The sequence below is a fragment of the Paroedura picta genome, chromosome 16, assembly GCF_049243985.1.
Source record: "Paroedura picta isolate Pp20150507F chromosome 16, Ppicta_v3.0, whole genome shotgun sequence".
Taxonomy (NCBI): Eukaryota; Metazoa; Chordata; class Lepidosauria; order Squamata; family Gekkonidae; genus Paroedura; species Paroedura picta.
Genome location: NC_135384.1, coordinates 15,794,207 through 15,820,533, shown reverse-complemented (window position 1 = coordinate 15,820,533; position 26,327 = coordinate 15,794,207). Strand labels below are relative to the sequence as shown.

Below are 26,327 nucleotides of genomic sequence, written 5' to 3'. Positions count from 1 at the left end.
TGGCAGGGGCAGCGTATGACCTGGAGGTAACGTGGGGTGGCCAGTGCCATGGCTCTGCCACTGCCACCGCCAACTGCCACCCGCTGCCGCCCACATCTGGCACTGCTGCCGCTCGCCACCAACATGCCCTGGTGACCTCGCGGAAGGGTCTAAGCAAGCCCAATTGGGGTCAGGACCCCAAGGTTGAGAACCACTAACTGAGAGTCCAATATCTTTCTTATTTATTCTTATTTATTAAGGAAAACATTTTAAATTCAGTGGGAAAGATCTGACCTGCTCTTTGCTATTAAAAAAGGAGTAGTTAATTTCAGAACAAAAAGGTTGTATGGGACCTGCATGGGACCTGTATGGACAATGAAATGTGGAATAGAGTCTATGATAAGGAGCGGAACTACCCAGAATATAGTAAAATTCCTTATGGGGTCAAAATGAATTGTAAAAAAACCCCATTATTTTTGCTTTTCTTTCTTGTAATCTACAATTAGGTATTTTGATTCACAAAAGAGTCATTTAACACTTGGAGGAACATATATTTTTGTCTGTTTCCAGTTTTGTGTTCAAATTTATAATCTAAGAGGGGAGAATATTTTCATTGGAACTTTTTCTTTTAAATTCTAAGTTTTAAACGTCTATGACAATGGTTATGGGGGTCAACAGAGAAAATGGTTGCTAAATACATAGCTTTACTGTCATACATTTTTCAATGATATGTTTACCTGTATTTTCATAGCTAGCTTCAGTTTATTTCACTGATTTACAATAGAATTAATGATGGATTTCACCCTTCCTACAAAACTATTTGACCTTAAGACTTGGTAGATATAATGGGGTGATTGTCTGAGTTATTCCAGCCTACTTGCTCTTAAAGACCTCCAAGTGTAGTAGTAAACTGACTAAAAAAGATCTGAATAGTTTGGTCCATACTCCTGTTAGTGACCAGACCATCTTAATTTGAGTGGTATTTTGCCTGCTAACACCCTTAGACAACCATCATCTTGCCAGGCTGCAATGTGCAAATGGATGTTAGGTGCATGAAAAATGAACAAATTGCACTGTTTACTCTGAAGCAGAAATATTTATTTCTTATTTGATTTATAGAGTGCCCCTCTCTGCAAACAGGCTCAAGGCGGTTTACCTCGAGAGATCTCAAAGCAGTGTTTACAAATCTCAAGGCATCCATTGATCTGGTATCTCGACCTCAACTTTGGGCTAAGTTCAAAGTCTAAAGTGTTGCTAGAAGGTTCCTCAAATCCTGCATGAACATTCAGAGTCAGATGTAATAGAAGAGAACATCTTTCTGATCCCATAAATACCTACAAAAATGTTAGACAAAGCTGTCTGCTTGCCTTTTTGCTCTTTACATCTGTAACCGCTCAGGGAGCAGTATACATAATTGGTTAAGGGCTAAGTGAGCAGAGAGTGGGTGGAGCTGGTCCAGGTGAGGGCCTAATCAGAAGCACCTTCCGACTGGGACCTCACCAGGACAGAACAGAGTTCCTGCCAGTCGGGGGGCGTGAAGCCAAAGTTCTGACAGGGCCACAGTTCTAACAGGGCCCACACACCCAGCCCAGCCAATCTGGAGACAACAACCTGTGTGGAAGGCCTTAAATGTTTCTTCTCTACCACAACCCTGTCTAAAGTAGCCCTTTCTGCCTGGGGAGCTGATCTTAATACTCTGCAGATGAGCTGTAATTCCAGGAGCTCTCCAGGCCCCACCTGGAGGTTGGCTACCCCTGGATTGGAAATATTCCTGAAGGTTTGGAGGTGGGACTTCAGAATTGTACAATGCCCTCAAAGGAGCCATTTTTGCCTGCAGTTGGGAGGGAGTGGCGCTGATTTGTTCCTCCTGGGCTATGGCCAGCTCTTACCAGCAACTGTTTGCATTCCGGGGTGCAGTCAGACAGACCAGCATCAGTCCTGTGAGTCTGGAAACTGCAGGAAGATCTAAATAAATATTTACAGTCTGAAACTGTAAATAGTGAACAAGTAAATGGCTGGAGAGACATGCGAATTGACTTGACTTTTTCAACCTTAGCTTGGCAAATAAAAAACCCCTATAAAAAACCTTACTAAAGTCAAGACTGCTGTGCACAGAGAGACTTCCTCTTAGGGTTGCCAGCTTCCATGTGAGGCTCTCTAGCCCACCTCCCTCATGGGGAGTCTGCTATGGGAAGAGGAAGGGAAAATGGGGAGAGGATTGGAAAATTCATTGAGACAACTGAGGCCTGCTGGATCATTGTGACCCATTCCCAGTTCTCTCAGACCTCTCACAGCCCCACATCCCTCACAAGTTGTCTACTGTGGGGAGACAAAGGGAAAAGGTGTTTGTAAACCGCTTTGAGACTCCTTTGAGTGGTAAACAACAGAGTACAAAAATCCAGTTGTTCTTCTAAGGAGCAACCATGAAAGAAGCATGTGGGCGCATAACATTTTATCAACAGTGAAAAAGTGGAGACAGAAGGAACAGGGTGGACACCTGTGTACTGTGACTACCCCATGTGTATTAGGGGAGGGGGGACATTTTGGTTTCTTTGGCCTAATTCACACATGAAGGGAAATGACGCAGAACGGGGAGGAATTGGTTGCCATGTTATCTCCCCCTAAGAAGAGTCTGCAGTCTGCTTCTCCCTTCACATATCTGAAGACATGGCTCTGGAAAGCTCATCTGTAACCACTATGCCACAATTCCCAAAGGTCAGTCCTCTCCCACACTCAATGAACATTCCAATCCACAGGCTCTTGACACCCATATCTCCACACCCATGACTCCATGCCACCACAACCTCCCACACAACACACACATTCATCCCCGTGCCCTTACAGACTGGACAACTCCACCCCTTCCTCTTCCCACTGTCAAGCTCTAGTGCCCGTTCTATTCTTGGATACAATGGGCTTTGCCCCTAGTATAATATAAACATGGTCAGCTTCAAAAATTCAATAGATCTTTTCCCACCTAACTGGCAGACATATACAAATTTTACTGTAGTCTGACAATGCCTTTTTTTTTTAAATCTAGGACACAAATACCTTTTCTACACTGAAGGTTTCATGCTAGGCTGCAGGCTAGAATTTGAGTCAGGGCAGGTTTCCCCACCTCTTCCTGCTACTGCATGGGGTAGTATTTGGTCTGATGTGCCTCATCTGTTCTGGATTTGTGGGAGCTGCAGTAGGGAAATTCCCAGTGCAGAATCTGTCAAATAGAACTTAGAAGACAGCTTGGAAAGGCAGCTATGTTTTGTGAAAATGAGAATCTCTTGATTAACTATGATAAAAGCAGTAGCCTTTGACAAATGTCCTGCTTATTGAAAATGGAGCATCAATGGCCATGGGCTGGAATAGGTGACCTGATACAAATATTTGGGGATTGCCTCAGGTTCAAAGTTTGCCCATAGCAACTAATATGCTAACTTAGGTCAATGAGCAGCCGTATCTCTAATCAGCTTTCTTAGGACAAATGGAGATCATTTTGTCCCTGCTGCCCTTAAAGTATTTCAGGCATAAATTATAACCCAGAGGCTCTATGGAACAACCTTAGGTCCAACACCTTCATGTTTTATACCCATAGAGTGGTTGCAATCAAAGTTCCTTCAAGCAGCCCTCCAACTTCCAAAACGTGTGCCTAACTCAATGATATGATTAGAAACTGGTATGCTGAAAGTAGAGTCAGTGATCTGCTTATCCTCACTCTATATACAGTTAAAAATTGTTTTCACCCTAAGAGTCTCTTTCCTTTGATACTAATTGATATCTTTAGATCAAAGTGGATCAAAGGTATAGAAAGCAAACTAAATCTGCGCAGTCATGTTCATGATTGGGGATCGTCATGTTTGTTGGTATACACTGTAAAAAATTGGGCGGACTGTGAGTAATGTCATATCCTCTTTTTGCTATACATCTACAAAAGTACCCACTGGAGGTGTTGCAGGGAACCTGGAATCTGCATTCTTCAAATTACATCATGGAATTACCTTGGACTGAAACAACCTGTTAAATTATGGTTAAACATTCAAATGGTTAGTGGTTAAATGTTTTAAAATGTTGTAATTTTACTGAACTGAACTTTGGAATTTGTTGTACTATGCTATACACTAGAACGTGTATACTGAGCCATGTTGTAAACCATCCTGAGCCACAAGGGAGGGCGGTATAGAAATGTAATAAATAAACAAACATGCTGAAATATCTTCCTAAAACACAAATCAAATAAAAATTATGTTGCTTGGATTCCTCCGTTCACTGCTTGTTGTTTTTCTTGTCCTTAAAAATAGTTAATAGTTCCCCTGTGTACAAATATCTTGGGAGATTATGCCATCTACAAAGAAATTTCAAATAAAGTAAGAACCAAAGCTGGGATTTCATAATCCTCTGAAGGTAGAAAAATGAAGAATGGAGGGATCATGTATTATAAAAATGACTCTGATGGGTTAGGCCAATTACTCCAGCCTCTCGTATCAACCCTCATGTTAACTGCCGGATGATAGAGATTTAAGATACAAAGACGACATCGGAATCCATACCCTAGGTAGCCAAAGCTGTTTCATGGTAAGTCAGTCTTTTCCACTTAGATTTGTATAAGGTGGAAAAATGCTTTTCCTTTCTTCTTAGATCATCTGAGGTTCTTTTCTTTTGCAAGATACTCCCAGGGAATATGACTGCCAAATATCACCTCAGAAACCAAATGTACCGCTATAATGTTTAATAGAGAAGGCATTTAAAAAGACTGTGGGCTTCTCCTGTGAGAAGGGAGGAAAGAGACAAGATGGTGAAAGAATTATCCAGATGAATTATATAAGGGGAAAACAATGTGGAAACAAAATACATTTTCAGGGACAAGGGAGGTCCTGAGGAGGAAAAAAGGGTGACTGTTTTGAGAAAAGAACTGTGGAATTAAGGAAGGAAATCAAACACTGTGGCCATTTGTTTAAATGCTGTGAGTAACAAGGAAGAGATAGGAATGAAAATGTTCATCAGTCAAACCTCGGTGTGGGGCCATGTTTGCAGGTCTAAAATCACAGGATCTCCTTTACACTGGTGGCTCACACATTTTAGAGTGGTAAATTCACTTTTCTGTATTTCTGGATTAACCGCATCTTGAGTTGAAAACCCAGTTGGTCCAAGGGATATTTGCAGGTGTTTAATCAAAGCATTAACAAGAAAAAATTTCTTGATTTGGGTGTTGAGATTACGAGCCATCGAAGAAGATACTGGTTCTTTGTTTTTCTCTTTGCTCCTTCAGCTGCCGGTCCTTCATTTCCCATGTCACAGGGTTGGATTCAAGCAGCTTTCCTGTTGGCATAAAGGGACCGACCCAAAAGGTCATTTGACTGGGGTAATCATATATGCTGGGCATCACAGACCCTGTGTGGAATAGAACCATGTGAGCTGGGAGCTAAATTAGGCAGGATAGCGGAATTAACTGATATGGAAAAAATAGCTTATTCCAGGCTACAGTATTTACAGTTGAGTTATGGCAGTACCTAAGCTCTATCTTCCTAGATCTGCTACCTTCTCCTTTAGTGACTACTCATTAAAGACAATGATTTTCTCTGTTCTAAAACGAATTTTTTGGGCTTTGCAGGTTTGAGCTACTAGCATGAAAAAAGCAGCAGAAGAAAACAGAACAACAGTCACTGAATTCCTTCTACTGGGCTTTGGGGATCTGGGGGATCAACAACTGCTTCTATATTTGCTCTTCTTAGTGATCTACATGGTAACCATGGTGGGGAATATGCTTATTGTGGTGTTGGTGGTGGTTGACCACCACCTTCACACCCCCATGTATTTCTTCTTGGGCAATTTAGCATGCTTGGAGACTTGCTACAGCTCCACTATCCTTCCTGTGATACTGGTTAATCTGTTTCATGGGGGCCAAGGAACCATTTCTGTGGCAGGCTGCTTGACACAGTATTACTTCTTCAGTTTCTTGGCAGGTTCCGAATGTTATCTCCTAGCAGCAATGTCTTATGATAGGTACGTGGCAATATGTAAGCCACTGCTCTATGTGGCACTTATGAATGGCAAGGTGTGCCTCCAGCTAGTAGCCGGATCTTGGCTCAGTGGTTCCTTGGCTGTGAACACATTAATATATTTAATGCACCAACTGAACTTTTGTGGACCTTTTGAAATCAACCATTTCTTTTGTGACTTTAACCCCATCTTATACCTGTCTTGCAGTGATACACATGTCATAAAAATTGTATGTTTCTTCCTATCTGCTGTGTTTTCCCTCCCCCCATTTTTGTTAACACTGACATCATATGGCTACATCATCTCTGCCATCCTCAGAATCCCATCTGCCTCTGGCAGGCAGAAGGCCTTTTCTACCTGCTCCTCTCATCTCATTGTTGTATCCATTTTCTATGGAACTATAATGATTGTTTATTTGTTGCCCAAATCAGAGACCCTGGAAGACCTCAACAAAGTCTTCTCCCTTTTGTACACAGTCCTGACCCCTTTGTTAAATCCCATGATATACAGCCTGAGAAACAGGGATGTAAAAGTAGCCTTCAGGAGGACTTTAGCTAAGTTTTATGCATTTGAAAGAATATAATTCTGTAGGAATGTGTTTGTAAACTTAGAACCGCGGTTCTCAACTGCCATAATGCTACACCAACTGTGGTGTCAGTGGCAGGGGCAGCTAATGACCTGGAGGCGACGTGGGGGTGGCCAGTGCCATGGCTCTTCCACTGCCAACTGCCGCCTGCTGCCACCCACTCACCACCTGCCCTGGTGCCCCCGCAGAAGGGTCTAGGCAAGCCTACTAGGCAACCCTCATCACCATCCAGGTTGCAAAATACTGTACATGTTTTTGGTTAGATGTCAGAATGTTGTGTTTCTGACATTTGTTTAGATTCTGTTTGATGTGTAGATCTAGTTTGATGTGTAGATTCAGGGAGTTCACTGCACCCATCTTCCTACCTTTCCTTCTCCCTTTCAAAGCTTCCCTCCCTCATCCATCTTTCCAGTCTCTGGAACACAGCACCATGACCTTGAGCACCTAGCTATCTACCTGGTGTGTTTCCTTTGAAGATCTCCCGTGTTTCTCAGGTTCTTACAGGAAGGGGTGCAGGTGAAGTGGTTATATGCTGTGCTGGTTATATTTTACCCCAGTTCAGAAAAGGTACTTGCTATGTTAATATTCTCGCTTTAGAATAAACACATCTTTTGCATCAAGTCAAGAAGGGGGGGGGGCAGAGAGAAGAGGAAGAAGTCCATCATGACCTCAGCCACAGGCCTAGTGGGAGAGTGCTTTTTTACAGGCCCTATGGAATGGTGATATTTCCTCAGGGGACTAATCTCAGACGGTAACACATTCCACCATCCTGGAACCAGAGAAAGCCCTGTCTCTGATTGAGCGTTGAGTTATTGTTCTCCCCAATGTTCTATTATTCATAATGTTATAGTTATTATTATGTTATTATATACTGAGTTATTTGTACAGCTATCTCTATTTGATGTAAACAACCCTGAGCCTTCAGGGAAGGCGGTATATAAATGTAATAAACAAATAAACAAACAAATAAATAAACAATTAAACAAACAAACAAACAAACAAATAAATAAATAAAAGATGTCTTTGTGGTTATCGATCATCAACAGACTAGCACTTGACAAATGAAATGTTCTCTAGGGCGGGGGTCACCAACCGGGCCGCGAAGGCCACGGTACCGGGCCGCCGGAAGCTGCGCCTGCCCCCCCCGCCCACAGCGAGAAGGAAGGGAAGAGGCAGGCACAGCCACCGGCATGCCGGCGACGCAAATGCGCATGAGAGCAGTTGCTGCGCATGCGCATTAGTGCCCCCTGGTGGCAAAAACACGCTTGCGCGGCAATTGCCCGTGCATGTTTGCGCAGCACCTGGGCCATTGGCTCTCCCCTCACCCCGGAGGTGGTCCCTGACCTGAGAAAGGTCAGGGGACATATTGGGAGAGGCAGTACCTCAGTTATGTAGGGCTCAGATCATGTGGAGCCTTGAGTGAAACTGTACATCCCAGCAAGATCCAATGTTTCCAGGAGGTGGCTGGATTCTTTGGGTTAGATCATGCTGAGCCCAAAGGTCACTCTCTTCCCAACCAAAAGATCAATGCATATCTGCAGGAAAACAGAGCACCTAGAAATTTCATCAACCTGGAAGCATCAAAGTCTACACAGAACACAAGGAATTCAGGGATTTTTATCCATATAATGTCCTCGCCTGGGGGAGACCTTGAACAACACATCACCCAGCTCTTAGATGGCGGGTCCCAGTAGCTGGCAGTAAGGAAAAGAAACACAGTGGGGCAGGGAGTTGACATGCTACCAACTGGAACCAGGGGGGTGCAAAAAGGGGTGCCATTTCACTATAGGCATGTTTGCTAAGTTTGTAGCAATGGTGCGAGGTCGCAGGACATCAGTTCCCAGCTGCCCTTGCAATAGATCCAACCATGTCGTGCAAGCTGCCTGCTGGTCAGCAGGCTTTATCGAGGTTTGGTACTTTTTATACAGGAGTGAGAGGGGCAGCCTATTGGGGAAAGCTGAGATTCACTACAGATAGCCGGTCATCTTGCAGGACAAGATGAGAAGGGACTTGTAGCAGGCCGGGAAGCTGGCCTGTTCACATCTCCCCACTTCCCAATGTATTCTTGGGGGTAGTGCCTGGGACAGTTTCTGCATGCCATCATCTCGAGAAGTGGCCTAAACTGAAGTTCAATACGGACAAATGTAAAGTTCTGGATTTAGGTAGGAAAAACCAAATACACCAGTATAAGATGGGGGAGACTTGTCTTGGCAGTAGCATGTGCGAAAAGGATCTAGGAGTCTTAGTAGACCATACATTGAACATGAGTCAGCAGTGTGACTCAGTGGCTAAAAATGCAAATGGGATTTTGGACTATATCAAACGGAGTATCGTGTCCAGATCATGGGAGGTGATGGTACCGCTTTACTCTGCTCTGGTTCAGCCTCACTTGGAGTACTGTGTTCAGTTTTGGGCACCCCACTGGAAGAGGGATGTTTACAAACTGGAAAGTGTCCAAAGGAGGGCAACAAAGATGGTGAGGGGTTTGGAGACCAAGACATATGAAAAAAGGTTGGGGGAGCTTGGCCTGTTTAGCCTAGAGAGGAGATGACTGAGAGGGGATCTGATAAGCATCTTCAAGTATTTAAAAGGGTGCCTTATGGAGGATGGAGGATGGAGCAGAATTGTTCTCTCTTGCTCCAGAGGGACAAATGGGATGAAAGAAATTCCATCTAAACATCTGGAAGAAATTCCTGACAGAGCGTTTTTTCAGTGGAACAGGCTTCCTCGGGAGGTGGAAATTTTTAAACAGAGGCTAGATAGCCATCTGATGGAAAGGCTGATTCTGTGAAGGCAAAGGTGTGGCAGGTTACAGTAGATGAGCAATAGGGATGTGAGTGGCTTGCATAGTGCAGGGGGTTGGACTAGATGACCCATGAGGTCCCTTCCAACTCTATTATTCTATGATACTATGTTTCTACGTCTCAGTCATGCACACTAGGTCTACCTTCTACTTTCTCATCCCTCTTGACAGCCCTACTGACCTCCTCTCCCTGTGGTGGTCAGGAGCAGACTGGCAGCCAGACTGGGCTGGCTGAATGGAATTTTGGTCTGTCCTGGTGAGGGGCCAATTGGAAGGTGTTTCCCCATTGGCCGCTTGGCCCTTGAGCGGCACTTGGAGGTGCGAATTAGGAGCCGCTTCACCCCTCCACGTTTTTATCACCGACAAAGCCCGCCCTAACTCCTCCCCAATAGCCCTTAGGACTTTATTTTATAACAGCAGGAGCAGTTAAAGATGCTGAATTGCATAGCCCTGCAATCACCTAGTCAGGCTTAAATGTACAAATGGATGTCAGTTGCATTCAATTGAGTAAAAATATTTAGAAGAAATAATGATGCATTTCACCCTTCCAACAAAACTAATTGACATTAAAATTAGGTAATTATAACTGGATGGCTGCCTGAGTTACTCCAGACTCCTTGCCCTTAAAGACCTTCAAGTGTAGTAGTAGAAATTTCCAAAAAAGATTTGTTGACTTCCTATTCCAGCATTCCTATTCTATTAGTGGCCAGACCCCTCCTTACTATGAGTGGCTGGTTGTCTGCAAACATCCTTCACCAAGCATCACCTATATATTGCCTGGCATTGCCCAGCAATCACTTTTCCATGTTGAAATGTACAAATGGATGTCAGTTGTGTCATACTATAATAAATTTCACTATCTGTTCCCAAGCAGAAATGTTTATTTTATTATTTAATGTATAGACCACCGCTTTCTCCAAGAGGGCTTAGAGTGGTTTAGCTCAATAGATAAAAACATTCACCCAGATTAAAATCCTACAAAATTAAAACTACCAGACAAAGCCCCATGCCCTATTAAGCAACCTCTAACAGCCTACCCCACCTAGTCAGTCTTACTTCTGACAATCTAGAGGTTGTCAAGAAACCATTTTTGATGTTAGTTTCATGCTGGTAATGGAGTCATATTTTTGGTGTCTTTCTCATGCCATCATTTATAGTAGCATTAGAAGTTAACTGATACAATATCTAATACAATGTTATTACTCTGCCATATAGCATAAGGCATTCTACAAAATACATACAATTAATGTGAAAGTCCATAATCACTATTATTAGAATGCAGCTCAGTAATGTCACTACCTCTTGTGATAGCATTGGGTTATGAAATAGCTCTGGGTAGATGAGAGGGCAAGTGTGTTGCATTGACTGATGTTGCCCCAGTCATCTTTCTACTGCATTGTGGGTGGACCTTCTCAAAGGGGATATGTAGTTTGTTAGGAAGAGGTGCCAATCTCTATGCCTGTCAGTTTAACCCATCAATAAGAGCTGGATTTAGACTTTTAATAATAATGTTTGGATATAGCGTTGGGTTCTGCACAGTGACCAGTATTAAGGAATGTATGATTCTTCTTTTAACTAAACAAATTTTACTCGAGTGGCCTTTTTAAGACCAACATTTGGGGTTTTAGGTTTCATGTGCTTCATGCTTAGTTTCCAGTTTGGTTTGGGGAAAAAAAAAACACCAGCCTATACCTGATCTGCTTACAGCTCTGATCTAACTAAGAAAAAGAAAGAAAGAAAGAAAGAAAGAAAGAAAGAAAGAAAGAAAGAAAGAAAGAAAGAAAGAAAGAAAGAGAAAGAAAGAGAAAGAAAGAAAGAAAGAAAGAAAGAAAGAAAGAAAGAAAGAAAGAAAGAAAGAAAGAAAGAAAGAAAGAAAGAAAGAACAACATGGCGGTTTGGAGTGGTCATCCTTGGTGGTATACACTATAAACACCCATGTGAGTGACCATCGATGGAGCTGGAGGGAGAACCCTGGCAGGACACTTGCTCGGTCCCACTCCAAAACTGGATTCTGCCTTCTCCAAATTAGATCAAGTAGTTCACTTGGATTTTAACACGTTGAACAAGTTAAAATGGAACACAAAATAAAATGAAAAGCATGTGATTTTGATGCTTCCCTTCCCTCTTAAGCTAGTGTTACTTTAATTCTGCTTGAAATAGCGTATTTTATCCTGCATGCAAAATACCTAGGGAGATTATGTGTTCCTTAATGAAATTTCAAAAAAATCAATTATCAAAGAAGGGGCTTCATACTCCTCCGAAAGTGGATAAATACTGAATCAAGGGGTGATGCAATTTACAATGAGGTTAATTTTTCAGACCAATTAATGCATCCTCTGGCATATCAACCCCAGGTTGACTTCTTGATGCTGGAAATGTAGGATGCCAACAGGATTTTAGAACCCACAACCTAGATAGCCAGAGCTGTTTCATGGTAAGTCTGTCTTTATCATTTAGGTTTGCACGGGGGGGGGGGGATATAGGTTGTGGGGAGGCTTTTCCTTTCTTCTTAGATCATCTAAGATTCTTTTCTTTTGCATGGGACACCCAGAGACAAAATATAAGTGCCCTGTATCACCTCAGAACCCAATGAGCCACTAGAATATCTAATGCAGAAGCCACTTCAAAAGAAAATGTGAACTTCTCCTGTGGGAAGGGAGGAAAGAGAAAAGGTGGTGCGAAAAACATCCAAAAGCAAAAAGAAAATAAATTTCCAAAGAGAAGAAAGGTCCTAAGGTGAAAAAAAGGCTTATTGCTTCCCAAACAGAACTGTGGAAAAAAGTAAGGAAAGCCAACACTGTGACAGTTTGTTAAAAAGCAGAGAGTAACAAGGAAAAGATAGGAAGGGAAATTTTCATAATTCAAAGCTGGGTGTGAGAGGATTTTCCATGCTGTTATAATCACATTGAATTTCACAAATACTCAGATAACCCTGGGGAACAGAATACATGGAGCTGCTGTTTGTTTTAGTGTTCATATCCTAAAATTTCAATAGTTTTAAAAATCTTTTTATACCTTGCACTTTATCAGTTTTGGATGAAAGGTGAAATGTAAATTCTGAAACTTTAATATATGGCTGGCTAACCTGGACATTTTCTGATGTTATTTCCTAATGTCACCAGGAGTGGTGCTAGATGTCTAAATTCAGCACCTTGGCAGAGGTAACTAGCAGATTTCCAGCAGGCCTAGGATTTGTTACAAGTCACAGATTGATATCAGAAATAACAACCCGACAGAGAAAGATATTTCCCTTTGTTTGCTCTCTGATACACTTCTGTATAAAAGGTCACAAGGCTGGATTCAAACAGCTTCTCAGCTGGCTTAAAGGGACTTCCCCTAAAGGCCATTGGACTGCCGTAGACATATATGCTGGTATCACAGGACATATGTGGACATAAACCATGTGAGCTAGAGGCTCAATTATGCAGAAGAACTGAATGAGGTTATTTTGAAAAGTGAGCTTGATCCAGTCTACAGCATCAACAACGGAGATAAGGCACTATCTAAGGTCTGTCTTCCTGTATATGTCACCCTCTCCTTTAATGGCTAGTCAATAAAGAGAATGATGTTCTTCACTCTACAGTGAATGTTCTTGGCTTGCAGGTTTGAGCTACTAGCATGAAGAAAGCAGAACAAGAAAATAAAACAACTGTCACTGAATTCCTTCTTCTGGGTTTTGGGGATCTGGGGGATCAACAGCTGCTTCTGTTTTCTTTCTTCTTATTGATCTACATTGCAACCGTGGTGGGGAATATCCTCATTGTGGTGTTGGTTGTGGTTGACCACCACCTTCACACCCCCATGTACTTCTTCTTGGGCAACTTGTCCTGCTTGGAGACCTGCTACAGCTCCGATATCCTTCCCTTGATGCTGTCTCATCTCTTTCATGGGGGCCGAGGAACCATTTCTGTCACGGGCTGCATGACACAGTTTTACCTCTTTGGTTTCCTGGCAGTTTCAGAATGTTATCTCTTAGCAGCAATGTCTTATGATAGGTACGTGGCCATATGTAATCCATTGCTCTACACCGTACTTATCAATGGTAAGGTGTGCCTCCAGCTAGTAGCTGGATCTTGGGTAAGTGGTTCCTTGACTATTAACATAACTATATATTTAATGTATCAGCTGACTTTCTGTGGTCCTTCTGAAATCAACCATTTCTTTTGTGATTTTAATCCCATTTTAAAGCTGTCTTGCAGTGACACACGTACCATTAAGCTTTTAACTTTCTTCCTAGCGGCTGTGTGTTCCCTCCCCCCATTTTTGCTCACCCTGACATCGTACGGCTTCATCATTTCTTCTATCATCATGATCCCATCTACCTCTGGGAGGCAAAAGGCCTTTTCCACTTGCTCCTCTCACCTCATTGTGGTGTCCATTTTCTATGGTACTGTAATGATTGTTTATATGTTGCCCAGATCAGAGACCCTGGAGGACCTCAACAAAGTCTTCTCTGTTTTCTACACAGTCCTGACCCCTTTGTTAAACCCCATGATATACAGCCTGAGAAATAGGGAGGTCAAAGTAGCCTTCAGGAGGACTTTAGCTAAGTTTTATGCATTTGAAAGAGTATAATTCTGTTGCAGTGTATTTATGCAATTAGAGTGCAATTTCTCTCTTATTCTATTAATGATAACATTTTAATTTGATAGGGCTGGATCTGACCCACTTTTTGTTACTAAAAAAAGGAATAGGGAATTCCATCAGAAAAAAGGCTGTATTGGGGGATCATGGGTCCTGTATGTACAAAGGATTGTGAAGTGGACGCTGTGATAGAGAGGGAAATACTCAGGACATCGTAAAATTCCTGTTTGGATCCAATGCAATATTTTTTAAAACATTATTATTGCTTGCCTGCTGTGTAATGAAAGCTCACCTTTTTGAAAACCCTTAGTACAATTATATATTTTGGTGAAGAAAGGTGTCTGTTAACATGTAGAAGAACAATGTTTTTGTCTGTTTCTCTTTTTGTGCTGAAATTTATATTTTAAGAGGGGAGACTGTTTTGATCATAATTTTTCCTTTCAAAATCTCAGTTGTAGACAACGGTTATGGGGTGATCAGTGAAAATGGCTGTGAAATATATATCTTTTACTGTCATAAGTTTTTCTATGATATTTCTGCCTGTCTTTTCTTAGAGAGCTTCAATTGATTTCACAGATTTAAAAGAGAATTAATGATGTATTTCACACTTGCAGCAAAACTAATTGATCTTAAAACTGGGTAATTCTAAATGTATGGTTTGCCTGAGTTATTCCAGACTACCTGTTCTTAAAGACCTTCATGTCTAGAAATGTCTAATAAAGATTTGACTACTTTGGTTCACATCCCTATTCTGTTAGAGGCCAGAAGCCTCCTTACTTTCAGGGGTAGTTTGCCCACAAAAATCCTTTGCCAATCATCTCCTGTATACTGCTGTGCGTTGCCCTGCAATCACCTAGTCAGGTTGAACTGTACAAATGGAACTGGAATACATTTCACTGTCTGCTTTCAGGCAGAAATGTTTATTTATCATATTATGTATATACCACCCATCTCTGCAAGAGAGCTTGGGGTGGTTTAGGTCAATAGATACAAATATTCAAACAGATTAAAACATCCTTAAAATTAAAAAATTAACAGAGAAAGCCCCATGCCCATCCCACTCACCCCAGCAAATTTCAGTATGGCATGCAGGAATTGACTGTAGACCAGGGACATAAAACCAGTTCAAAGAAGGGGGTTAACCCCTGATAGGAGAGGAAGAAGGCCCCCAAGATCTGAGGCTATCATGGCCTTAGCCATAGTTCTGGTGGGAGGATATTGGCTTACAGGCCCTGTGGAACTATAACAGTTCCATCAGGGCCCTAATTTCATATGGCAATTCACCAGCCTGGAGACTGGGCTGAGAAAGACCAGGCAGATGTCTTTGAGGGCCACAGATTACCAGCAAATTAGCAGTTGATTAATGAAGTGCTCTTTATGGGACATATTGGGAGAGGTGGTTCCTCTGACACATAGTGTCTGTAGTAGCAAGAAGCCATGATTCCTGGAACTTCCTGGACTCTTTGGATAGATCATCCTCAGCCCACAGATGATGTGCAGTCTTGGGCTGTATCAACAGAGGCATCACATCAAAATCACAAAATGTCATAGTGTGGAGTACTGTGTGCAGTCCTGGAAGCCTCATTTCAAAAAGGATGTGGACAACATGGACAGCGTTCAGAGGAGAACAATGAGAATGATCCAGGATCTGGGGACCAAGCCCTACGAGGGAAGGCTGAGGGACTTGGGAATGTTCATCCTGGAGAAGAGGAGGCTGAAAGGGAACATGATTGCTGTCTTTAAGTATCTGAAAGGTTGCCACTTACAGGAGAACAGGGAAAGGTTCCTGTTGGCAGCAGAGGATAGGACCTGCAGTAATGGGTTTAAACTCCATGTAGAACCCTGCAGTAATGGGTTTAAACTACATGTAGAACAATGTCGGCTCAAATTAGGAAAAAAATATTAAAATAGAGTAGTTTAGCAGTTGAATGGGCTGCCTAAGGAGGTAGTGGGGTCCCCCTCACTGATAGTCTTCAAGCAGCAGCTGGACATATACTTATTCTGGATGCTTAGGCTGATCCTGTATTGAGCAGGGGTTTAGACTAGATGGCCTGTATGATTCTTTCCAGCTCTCTGATTTTATGATTCTGTGATTCTCTCTCTCAAACCCAAAACTGCAATACATATCTGCCGGACAACAGACCACCTAGAAATGTTATTAAATCCATCCTGGAAATTGCTTTCTTCCCTTCTTACCTCAAAAACTCAATTAAGAAATCACTAACTGACTGCCTCACCTAGCCAGCCTCCCTTCTGACAATCTAGGGGTTGTCAAGAAACCACTTACACTGTTAGTTTCATTCTGATGATGGAGTCATTGTTTTTATCTCTTTTTTTGGGACATGCCTTCTAGTTTCATTATTATAATCTCCTCAAGTGATATTCATCATTCTGGGGGCTAAAGTATCCAACCTTAGCCCAAGGATACAAATTTCCTTTTCAAGCCAAACATCAACACTCATCCCTCTCTACATGTTACCATCTGAACATCCCTACATGCTTATAGACATCATCTCTTCTTTCCAGAAATGCTGTTATTTGTTCCACTGACTTCTTAACATTGGAATGGTAGCTATACATCCCTCTACAGTTATTATTAGGGTTGTGCATGGCAGCATCCTAATTCGCTGTTCCAGGCCAGCGCAGCCAGCACTGCACTGCAGGGGGGGAAGGCGTGGGCACCGGTGCATAACTTGGTGCACACACACACAGGTCAGGCTAAAACTTCATCCCATCGCCATTCACAAAATATGGGGGGATTAATGGGAAGTAACTCGATTTTCTATGCTCAGGAAGAAGAGTACAGATGTTAACAGCCCTGGCCTCAACCATAGACCTGGTGGAAGAGCTTCATCTGGAAGGCCCTAGAGAACTATTAACTATTAACCAGGTTGAAGCCAGGTGAACCTCCCTTGGGCCAGGATTTCCAGTAAAATTTGTGCCCACAGAGCAAAGTGCACTGGGGGGTGCATATGGAGGTAAGAAGTTCCTCAGGTAAGTGAGACCCTCACTGCAGAGGGTCTTAATGGTTAATACCAAAACCTTGATCCAGGTTGCAACTGGCAACCAATACAGCTACCTTTGCATGCTGGATCTGGGCCTTCCAAGATGTACCTGTGAGGACTGTAACTGATGCATTCTGCAGCACCAGCTGCAATTTTTGGGTCAAGGACAAGGGTAGGCCCTTGTACACTGAGTTACAGAAGTCTAGCCTGGAAATGACTGTTGCATGAAGCATTGTGGCCAAGTAATCCTAAGACAGATAGGGTGCTAGTAGCCATGCCTGGTGCAGATGGAAGAATGTTGAGTGGGCTACTTCTGTAACCTGAGGCTCCATAGACAAAGAGGAATCCAGGATCACTCCCAGATTCCTTGCTGAGGGTGCAATGTTAAGTTAAGCTATAGCCAAGGTGGGTAGGCATGCTTCCTGATCTATTCTCTTTCCACCCAACCACAGGACCTCCTTCTTGGATGTGTTATTTCAATTGACTGTGCTTTAACCATCCATCCCCGACTTCCAAACATCTGGAGAATGACTCGGGAGGGGGAGTCTAGGTGGCCATCCATGAGGAGTTATAGATGGGTGTCATCTGCATATTGGTACCAACTCAGCCCATATATCTGGACCAGCTGGGCCAAAGGGCACATATAGATGTTAAGCAAAGTAGGAGAGGAAAAAAACCATAGGGGAGATAGAAAGATCGCAATAACCCCTCCCCAACCAGAAACCTCTGTATCAAGTTCTGGAGAAAGGAGTACAGCCATTGAAGGGCTGTCCCCCATATTCAGGCCCCAGTGAAGAGGTTTGATAACAGCTCATAGTCGACCACATCCAGATCAAGTTCAAGGTATTGTTTTTGACCTTTAAGGTCCTATGTGGCTTGGGGTATGAATTCACTGATGGTCCTGGGGCCCTGGGAGGCACAACTGGCCATGGCATTTTCTGTCCTCACCCCTACCTGGTGGAATGAGATCCTTGAAGAGCTGCATGCCCTATTGGAACTCTCTGGGTTCTGCCAGGCCTGCAAGATGCAGCTCTTCCACCAGATGTTGAGTCTGGGCACAATGAGTACTATGGATTAAAAATCTGGTATCCCCCCCCCCCGGGTCATAGGTATTAGACCAGCTAAGACCTATTGTTCTGTCCCTTTGTTACTTTTTTCTGTCATTCCCATTTTCCCAACCCATACTGGTTACAGGTACAGCAGAGGGATTTTGACCACCATCTTGATTGTATTGGTTTTTTGGGGTTCATTGTTTATTGTGATAATGTTAGATGTTTTAAATGCTTAAGATACTTTGGGCTAATGTTTTGATGCTTTGGGCTGATCCTGCGTTAAGCAGGGGGTTGGACTAGATGGCCTGTATGGCCCCTTCCAACTCTATGATTCTATGAAATGGTTTTATGGTTGATATTTTATTGTTTTATGTTGTGAACCACCACAAGCCTGCTTTTGCAGGGATTGGCGGTTTATAAATGTAATTATGAATAAATAAAATAAATAAAATATGGCTGACAGATCTAACATCAAAATGTCAGCTGAACCACCCCTACCCAGCTGGTGTTGGAGATCGTCTTTCAAGGTGACCAGCACTATCTCCATTCCACGACCAGGATGGAAGCCTTACTGGTATGGATCAAGCACCAATGTTTCCTTCAATAATGCCAGGAGCTGGTCCATGGCTGTCCTTTCAACCACCTTTCCCAGAAATGCAAGATGCAAGACCGGGCAGTAGCTGGCCATATCCTGCAGATATAATGATGTTTCCCCCCCCCCCCCCCAGAAAGGATTGAACCATTGCCCTATTCAGCACCTCTGGGAACTCCCCCAAGGACAAGGAGAGGTTGAACATTTCCTTCAGAGGGCCTCCTATTCTCTGGTTGCCCATTTTGAGCAACCAAGATGGTCTGGTATCCGGTGAGAAGTGGTTGCCCTCACCTTCCCCAGAAACTTGTCCACTCTGATACTTGAGAGCTGCCTGAAGCCATCAAATGTATCCCCCCCCCAAGGTGACCAAGGGTCCTCCAGTTCTCTTTCTTTATCAATCATGGAAGGAAGGTTCTGGTGGAATGATAAGACTTCATCCATGAAAAAGCTTGCTAATGCTTCACAGCAATGTTCCAATTGACTAAAGATTTGGTGCCCTTCCTCAAGAGTGGTGTCGAAACTACCCTAAATAAATTGCTGCGTGAGAGCTTGCAGATTGTGATTTTGATGCCTCCCTTCCCACTTTTGTTAGTGTTGTTTTTCTTCTGCTTAAAATAGAGTATTTACTACCGCATGCAAAATACCTAGGGAGATTATGTATTCCACAAGGACATTTTAAAAAATTAATAATCCAAGAAGGGGCTTCATGCTCCGCTGAAAGTGGATAAATAGTGAATGAAAGGGTGATGCAATTTACAATGAGGTTAATTTCACTTAATGCATCTTCTTAATGCATCTCCAGGTTGACATCTTGATGCTGGAGATGTAAGATACCAACAGGATTTTAGAACCGGCAACCTAGATAGCTAGAGCTGTTTCATGGTAAGTCTGTCTTTTTCATTTAGAGTGGTATAAGGGGAGCGAGGGAGGCCAAATATGATGTGGAGAGACTTTTCCTTTTTTCTTAGATCATCTAAGGCTCTTTTCTTTTGCATGGTACTTCCTGGAGTCAAAAAATAACTGCTGTGTATCACCTCAGAAACCAAATGTACCAGTAGAATGTCTAATACAGAAGCCACTTCAAAGAGAATGTGACCTTTACCTGTGGGGAGAAAAGAGATGAGGTGCGGAGAGAATCATCCAGCTCAATTATATAAGGTGGAAGCAATGTGGAAAGAAAACACAGGAGAAGGGGAAAAAGATTGACTGTATCCAGAAATGAATCATGGAAGTAAGTAAGGAAATCCACCACTTTAACTAATTTTTAAACTGCAGAGAATAGTAAAGAAGAGATAGGAAGGAAACATATCTTTCAAAGCTGGGTGTGAGAAGATCTTCCCAAGCTATTATTATCCCATCAAAGTTCACAAACATTCAGCCAACTCTGGGATGGAGCTGCTATTGCCTCTAGTGTTTTTATCATAACATTAAATAGTTGCATGATGGTGTCTTCTACATACTTCCCCACTCTGAGGTAAATCTCCTCTCTAAAACGAATTGCTGTGCCCACACAGACTCAGTAGTCCTTGTAGTGTGGTTTTTTGGTATAGAATGAAGCTCACTGTCCCACCCCATTACCCACAGTTCTTCTGGCTTTAACTCAACCTTGGAAACTTTGGTTTAAAGCCTTCTTTCTTATCGCCCTTTATCAGAAAGACATTTAGGAGTTTTTAACAAACACTCATAAAATAGGGAAAGGGTAGTTTGACTCAGTTGAACAAGTTTTTACATATAAAACCATTTTAAGTGCTGCTTTAGTCTAAATGACCGTTAATAAATACTCAGAAAACCATTTTGTTAGTTAGAAACTCTGTTTTACAGGCGTTTTAGCTGTCCATAGGCTCCCCCCTACAGATTTTCAGATTTCTTTTAAACTGAGAAATTTTATTATTGTGTTTATCTTTTCTCTTTGTCTTTTTGTGTTCCCTAAAACCCCCCTGGCTCCTAGAAAGTGCTCACTCTTTCTTAGTACTTCCACTTTCCCCTTTCCTAGGGCTATTATGCATGTACTGGTTTTCACTGCAGTCAGTTTGCCAACACTTTGAAATTGTCCTTTTTATAAACATTTTCAAAACATTCCCAATAATGCATGTGCTCTGATACTGTACTGTCACTAATTAAAGGAACCCTGCAAGTAATTACTTGTGTGATACAGTTCTACAGAGAAGCTAGTTTTGTCGTCTAAGGAGCATTCAAGGAAGGCTTTTGTAAGTGCCAAGGATACCAGCAGAGGTAATTCCTTTTATTATGCAATAAAACAATAGTTTCTGTGGGTTACCAGGGAGACTGATTGCTGACACCAAGGAGGCAAAAAATCAGCAGCAAGTGCCTGGAGCTCCCATTGGTGGATGAGGGACTATGAGCAGAAAGGTCATCATAGTACCTTTGTGGACAAAAACCATGTCAGCTGGGGGCTGAATTATGCAGGATAATTGAATGAGATCAAATGGATAAGCTAGATTGATCCAGTCCACAGTGCCACTGATCCATTAAGCTCTATCTTCCACCTCTATCTCTTGTTTAGTGCATGGTTTCAGTGATTTTAACCACACTAAAGTGCATTTTTCGGCCTTTGCAGGTATCAGCCACCAACATGAGAAAATCAGAACAAAAAAATGAAACAACTGTTACAGAATTCCTTCTTCTTGGCTTTGAGGATCTTGGGGATCAACAGTTACTTCTATTTTTATTCTTCTTAGTGATCTACATTGTAACCATGGTGGGGAATATACTTATTGTGGTGTTGGTGGTAGTTGACCACCACCTTCAAATCCCCATGTATTTCTTCTTGGGCAACTTGTCCTGCTTGGAGACCTGCTATAGCTCCACTATCCTTCCTGTGATGCTGGCTAATCTGTTTCATGGGGGCCAAGGAACCATTTCTTTCATGGGCTGCATGGCACAGTATTATTTCTTCAGTTTCTTGGCAGTTTCAGAATGCTATCTCTTAGCAGCAATGTCTTATGATAGGTATGTGGCAATATGCAAGCCACTGCTCTATATGGCACTCATGAATGGTAAGGTGTGCCTCCTGCTAATAGCTGGATCTTGGCTAAGTGGTTCTTTGGTTTTTAATATAGCTATATGTTTAATGCACCAACTGACATTCTGTGGTCCCTCTGAAATCAACCATTTCTTTTGTGACTTTAATCCCATTCTAAAGCTGTCTTGCAATGACACACATATCATTAAACTTTTAAGTTTGTTTCTATCTGCTCTGTTTTCCCTGCCCCCATTTTTGTTGACTCTGACATCATACGGCTTCATCATCTCTGCCATTCTCAGAATCCCATCTACCTCTGGCAGGCAAAAGGCCTTTTCCACGTGCTCCTCTCACCTCATTGTGGTGTCCCTTTTCTATGGTACTGTAATGATAGTTTACATGTTGCCCCAAACAGAGGCTCTGCAAGACCTCAACAAAGTCTTCTCTCTTTTCTATACCATCCTGACTCCTTTATTCAACCCCCTGATATACAGTTTGAGAAACAGGGAAGTAAAGGTAGCCTTCAGAAGGGCTGTAGCTACATTTTGTGCATTTGAAAGACTATAATTCTGTGGGGCTGTGTTTGTATAAGAGTCCAATGTATTTCTTATTTGTTAAGGATAACATTTTAATTTGAGTGGGCTGGATCCGACCTGGTCTTTGCTATTCCAAGAGGAAGAGGAATTTCATCACAAAAAAGGCTGCATTGGGGGTCATGTGACCTGCACCGACAAAGGTTTTGAATGTTGGCTGTCATAGAGAGGGAACTACTCGGGACATAGTAAAATTCCTGGCAGGATACAACTGAATTATTTAAAAAACCCATTATTTTTGCTTGGCTGCTTGTAATGTACAACTGTGTATATTGATTCATAAAGAAGCCATTTTACACATGGAGGTACAGATGTTTTAGTCTGTTTCTAGCAAATTGATTGAACCACTCCTTAAAAAGTTGCCAGAACATCATCATGTAGATCGAGCAAAGAGGCTGCTCAGTGATGAGTCCCCCCAGGTGACAACTCAGATGGCTAAGTTTTGTGTCACCGCCATAAAAATCCGATGCTCTAAAGTAGCATAGTTTTAAGTTCTATTTTATGATCTGTTTTACATTGTGTTATAATAAATGACCATATTCTTTTGTTCTCTTATGTAATGACTTCATATAACTTGGTCTGAACGACTGTAATAAAGTTTGATTGATTGGTTTTCTGTTCAAATTTATAATTTAAGAGGGGAGAATATTTTGGTTGTAACTGTGTCCCCTCACATGTCCATCACCTCCTCTGTCTGGTGTAGTGACACAGCACAGAGAGCTACTGCAGGCTGGTAAAGACAGAGGTTACTGCTTGCTTGGTCCCTCAGATGGGTGGCAGGTACAGGCAGCAATCATTCACCAGGAAGTTCTTGGCCATCACTGGAATTCAGCTCAGTAATGCCACTAACTACCTGTGTTGGCATTAGGGCATGAAATAGCTCTCGGTAGGTAAGTGACCATGTGTATTGCATAGCCTGATGGTGCACCAGAAATCCTTTTCCTGCATGGTTTGTAGGCCATTTTCAAAGAGAAATTCGTTATGAGGAGGTACCAGTCCCCACGCTTGTTGGTTTACCCACAAAGGTAAGATGGCTGAGCTTTAATGTGGACTTTGGATGTAATATTGGGATGAGCACAGATACCAGTACTAGGTAATGTGGACTTCAAAGTTTGAGTCTGATGGTACCTTTAAGACCAACCATGTTCACTTCTGGGTATTACATTCCTGTGTATGCACACTTAATTCTTTGTTTCCAGTTTGGTTTGGGGAAACCATCAACCTATACCTGATCTGTTTATAGCTCTGATCCGAATGGGGGAAAGTACCACCTTGTGGTTGGGGGTGGTAATGCTTTCCAGTATATAGGTAAAGGTAAAGGTATCCCCCTGTGCAAGCACCAGGTCATGTCTTCTAACCCTTGGGGTAATGCCCTCCAGCGTTTTCATGGCATGGTTTGCCAGTGCCTTCCCCAGTCATTACCGTTTACCCCCCAGCAAGCTGGGTACTTATTTTACCGACCTCGGAAGGATGGAAGGCTGACTCAACCTTGAGCCAGCTGCTGGGATCGAACTCCCAACCTCATGGACAGACAGCATGTCACTGCCTTACCACCCTGCGCCACAAGAGGCTCTTTCCAGTATATAGTCATAGTTTATTTATATGGTGATAGACCAGAATACTGAAATTTGACATAATAAAACATTAAAATTTGGGGGCAATGTAATAGTTTTTCCACTATAGGTAGATTTTTCAATATGTGAATAAAACAACATGAGTTTTTAATGGTTAAAAACATTTTAAATCCTTTAGGCAGGCTTGAATTGCGTAGGAGTGACATTTTCTCTCTGTAATGAGACCTGAGGTTTTTCGTCCATGACTAACTCTTTGGTCCATTCTGTTTGGTGTGGTTTCCTAACCAAAATGGGACTGATAAACTTGCTGTAAACTTGCCCCTCTAGTATATAAAGGGGAAAGAAAAAAAATGTGTTTGATCATTTCCACCTCCCTTAGTGGGAAGATGCACAATCTCTCTGAAGTTGGAGTTCTTTTGTATCTGCCTCCCAGGTGTACCATGGGCATGGCCAAGCATCTTGCTAATATAAAGTTTCTTCTGTATTTATTCATGTTGATTGATGAGAGATAAGGTTTTAATGTATATCTGGAAGCTAGTGATGAGAGAAGGGCTGGAGTGTTTATGTCCATTTGTCTTTCAGTAGCTTCTGTTTTTTGCCTGAGAACTCACTTTGCCTGATCTTCACCTAGTCTCAGTAGATCACTTGGGGAGAAGCCGAGACATGCTATCTTAGTCTCAACACCTTTGAGCCAGCTAGATTGACAAGAGTCCTGAAGGATCAGTGGTAGGAGTCCTTGGGCTCTGTGTTTTATTTTGAGCCAAAGATATAAGGACAGAAGACAGACCCTTGCCTGGAATCTTAACATGCCAGTTTTGAGTCAGAGTTGACAGCATATACAAACTTGGCAATCAATAGGCAATGCTATCCCCTGTTTTTACTACACAAGTATATGAGTGGCCACTGATGGTGCTGGAGGGGGAACAATGGCAGGAATTTTGCTCATCCCTAACCCATAAACTGAAATCTACCCTCTCCAAATTACAATAAGTAGATAACTTGGATCGGAACATGCCCAAATACATAACTAAAATGAAACACAATATATATTTTAAAAATCTTGTTTTGATTCCTCCCTTTACTCTTAAGTAAGCGGTGTTTTTCTTGTCCTCAAAATTGATCTCCTGTGTGCAAGTATCTAGGGAAATTATGTCTTCCACTAGGAAATTTCAAAGAAATAATAACCAAAGAAGGGGTTTTATACTCCTCTGAAGGTGAATAAATACTAAATGAAGGGCTAATGTGTTTTACAATGATGTTGATTGTTAAGACTGATTACTGCAGCCTCTAGTATCAACTTCCTAATGCTGGAGATTTAAGATGCCAGCAAGAATTTAGAATCCTTGCCCTAGATGGTGGTAAGTTGGTCTTTTCACTTAGTAAGTGGGGAAGGGGGGCAAATATAGGGTGGGTGAAGCTTTTCTTCTTAAATCATCTGAGGTAATTTTATTTTGCATCATACTACCTGGAGCCAGAATGTAACTGCCATGTATCACCTCAGAAACCAAATGTGCCACTAAAATGTTTAATCGGAAAGTCCTTTCAAAAGAGTATGTGAACTTTTCTTGTGGGAAGGGGGGAAAGAGATGAGGTGGTGAAAGAATCACACAGAAGAATTATAAAAGGTGGAAACAATGCCAAAGGAAAACATATTTCCAGGGAGATGGGAGGTCCTGAGGAGAAGGGTGGTGGTGACTGTTTTCAGAAGAGAACCAAGGACATAAGTGAGGAAATCCACCAGTGTGACCATTTGTCAAAATGCAGTGAATAACAACGAAGAGATAGGAAGAAACCCTTCAACTTTCAAAGCTGGGTGTGAAAGGATATCGCATGCTGTTATAATCATACAAAAAAAAATCACAAATATTCAGATAACTCTGAGGAAGCTAATGAATGGAGATGTTTTTTTAAGGCTTTCATTATAATATCTGAATTTTTGTTTTTACTTTTTTGTGCATTAAATTGCTCCCCTCCTTCCAAAAATGTTGTTTAATCTGTAATTAGCCACCTTGAGAGTTTAGGATGAAAGGTACGATGCAAATTCATCCATTCCATGATTCATTCAAGAACAAAGAAGCTAGCCAGGAACTGAAGGACCGGAGAGTTCAAATGGAGACTCTAATAGATAGGGACAATATTATATCATCCAAATTAGCTCCCCTCTTTAAATATTTCAAAGATGACCCCAGCAGATTCCCTTATTTAGTGAACCAGATGCACCTGAGGTTGTCGGTGGCTTTCACCACCCTGAGATTCTATGCAATGCTCACAGTAGTGCACATGGGTATGCTGCAGGATCAACCACATGAGCAATCCCTCTGTTGCTGCATCAAAGGGGAAACAGAATCTTGTTAGGTGCTCTTGGGACCCCCTCCCGGCTTCCTCTTTCTCTGCCGTGATGTGGGCCTTCCTTCGTCGCTTTTGATAAATATACGTAGCTTGCACAGCAACAATTTATTCAGCATCAGTTCACACACCTAAGTGTTTCTTCCAAACTGCACCAGCTACCACCCTTTCCTTTCCCCCCTCCTTATATTCCCCTGTGCTGACTCCACCCCCCTTATTTAGTCACACTCACTCCCTTC

General features: G+C 42.2%; 3 protein-coding genes across 3 annotated transcripts; all 3 read left to right on the top strand.

Moving 5' to 3' along the window:
• Window positions 1–4,448: 4,448 nt before the first annotated feature.
• Window positions 4,449–6,553, top strand: LOC143826852 (olfactory receptor 2AP1-like). Its single transcript, XM_077315967.1, has 2 exons — window positions 4,449–4,545; window positions 5,582–6,553. The coding sequence occupies exon 2, from the start codon at window positions 5,597–5,599 to the stop codon at window positions 6,551–6,553; it is 957 nt and encodes a 318-aa protein (XP_077172082.1). The 5' UTR covers window positions 4,449–4,545; window positions 5,582–5,596.
• A 6,424-nt stretch (window positions 6,554–12,977) lies between these two features.
• LOC143826777 (olfactory receptor 5A2-like) lies at window positions 12,978–13,934 on the top strand. The gene has a single exon (XM_077315781.1). The coding sequence runs from the start codon at window positions 12,978–12,980 to the stop codon at window positions 13,932–13,934; it is 957 nt and encodes a 318-aa protein (XP_077171896.1).
• A 7,251-nt stretch (window positions 13,935–21,185) lies between these two features.
• On the top strand, window positions 21,186–22,142 carry LOC143826647 (olfactory receptor 10A7-like). Its single transcript, XM_077315512.1, has one exon. It carries the CDS (start codon window positions 21,186–21,188, stop codon window positions 22,140–22,142), a length of 957 nt encoding a protein of 318 aa, XP_077171627.1.
• The last annotated feature ends 4,185 nt before the right edge of the window (window positions 22,143–26,327 follow it).

Bases quoted from the DNA above. Each gene is read 5' to 3' on its own strand.
- LOC143826777 (XM_077315781.1), top strand. From the start codon at position 12,978: ATGAAGAAAGCAGAACAAGAAAATAAAACAACTGTCACTGAATTCCTT.
- LOC143826852 (XM_077315967.1), top strand. From the start codon at position 5,597: ATGAAAAAAGCAGCAGAAGAAAACAGAACAACAGTCACTGAATTCCTT.
- LOC143826647 (XM_077315512.1), top strand. From the start codon at position 21,186: ATGAGAAAATCAGAACAAAAAAATGAAACAACTGTTACAGAATTCCTT.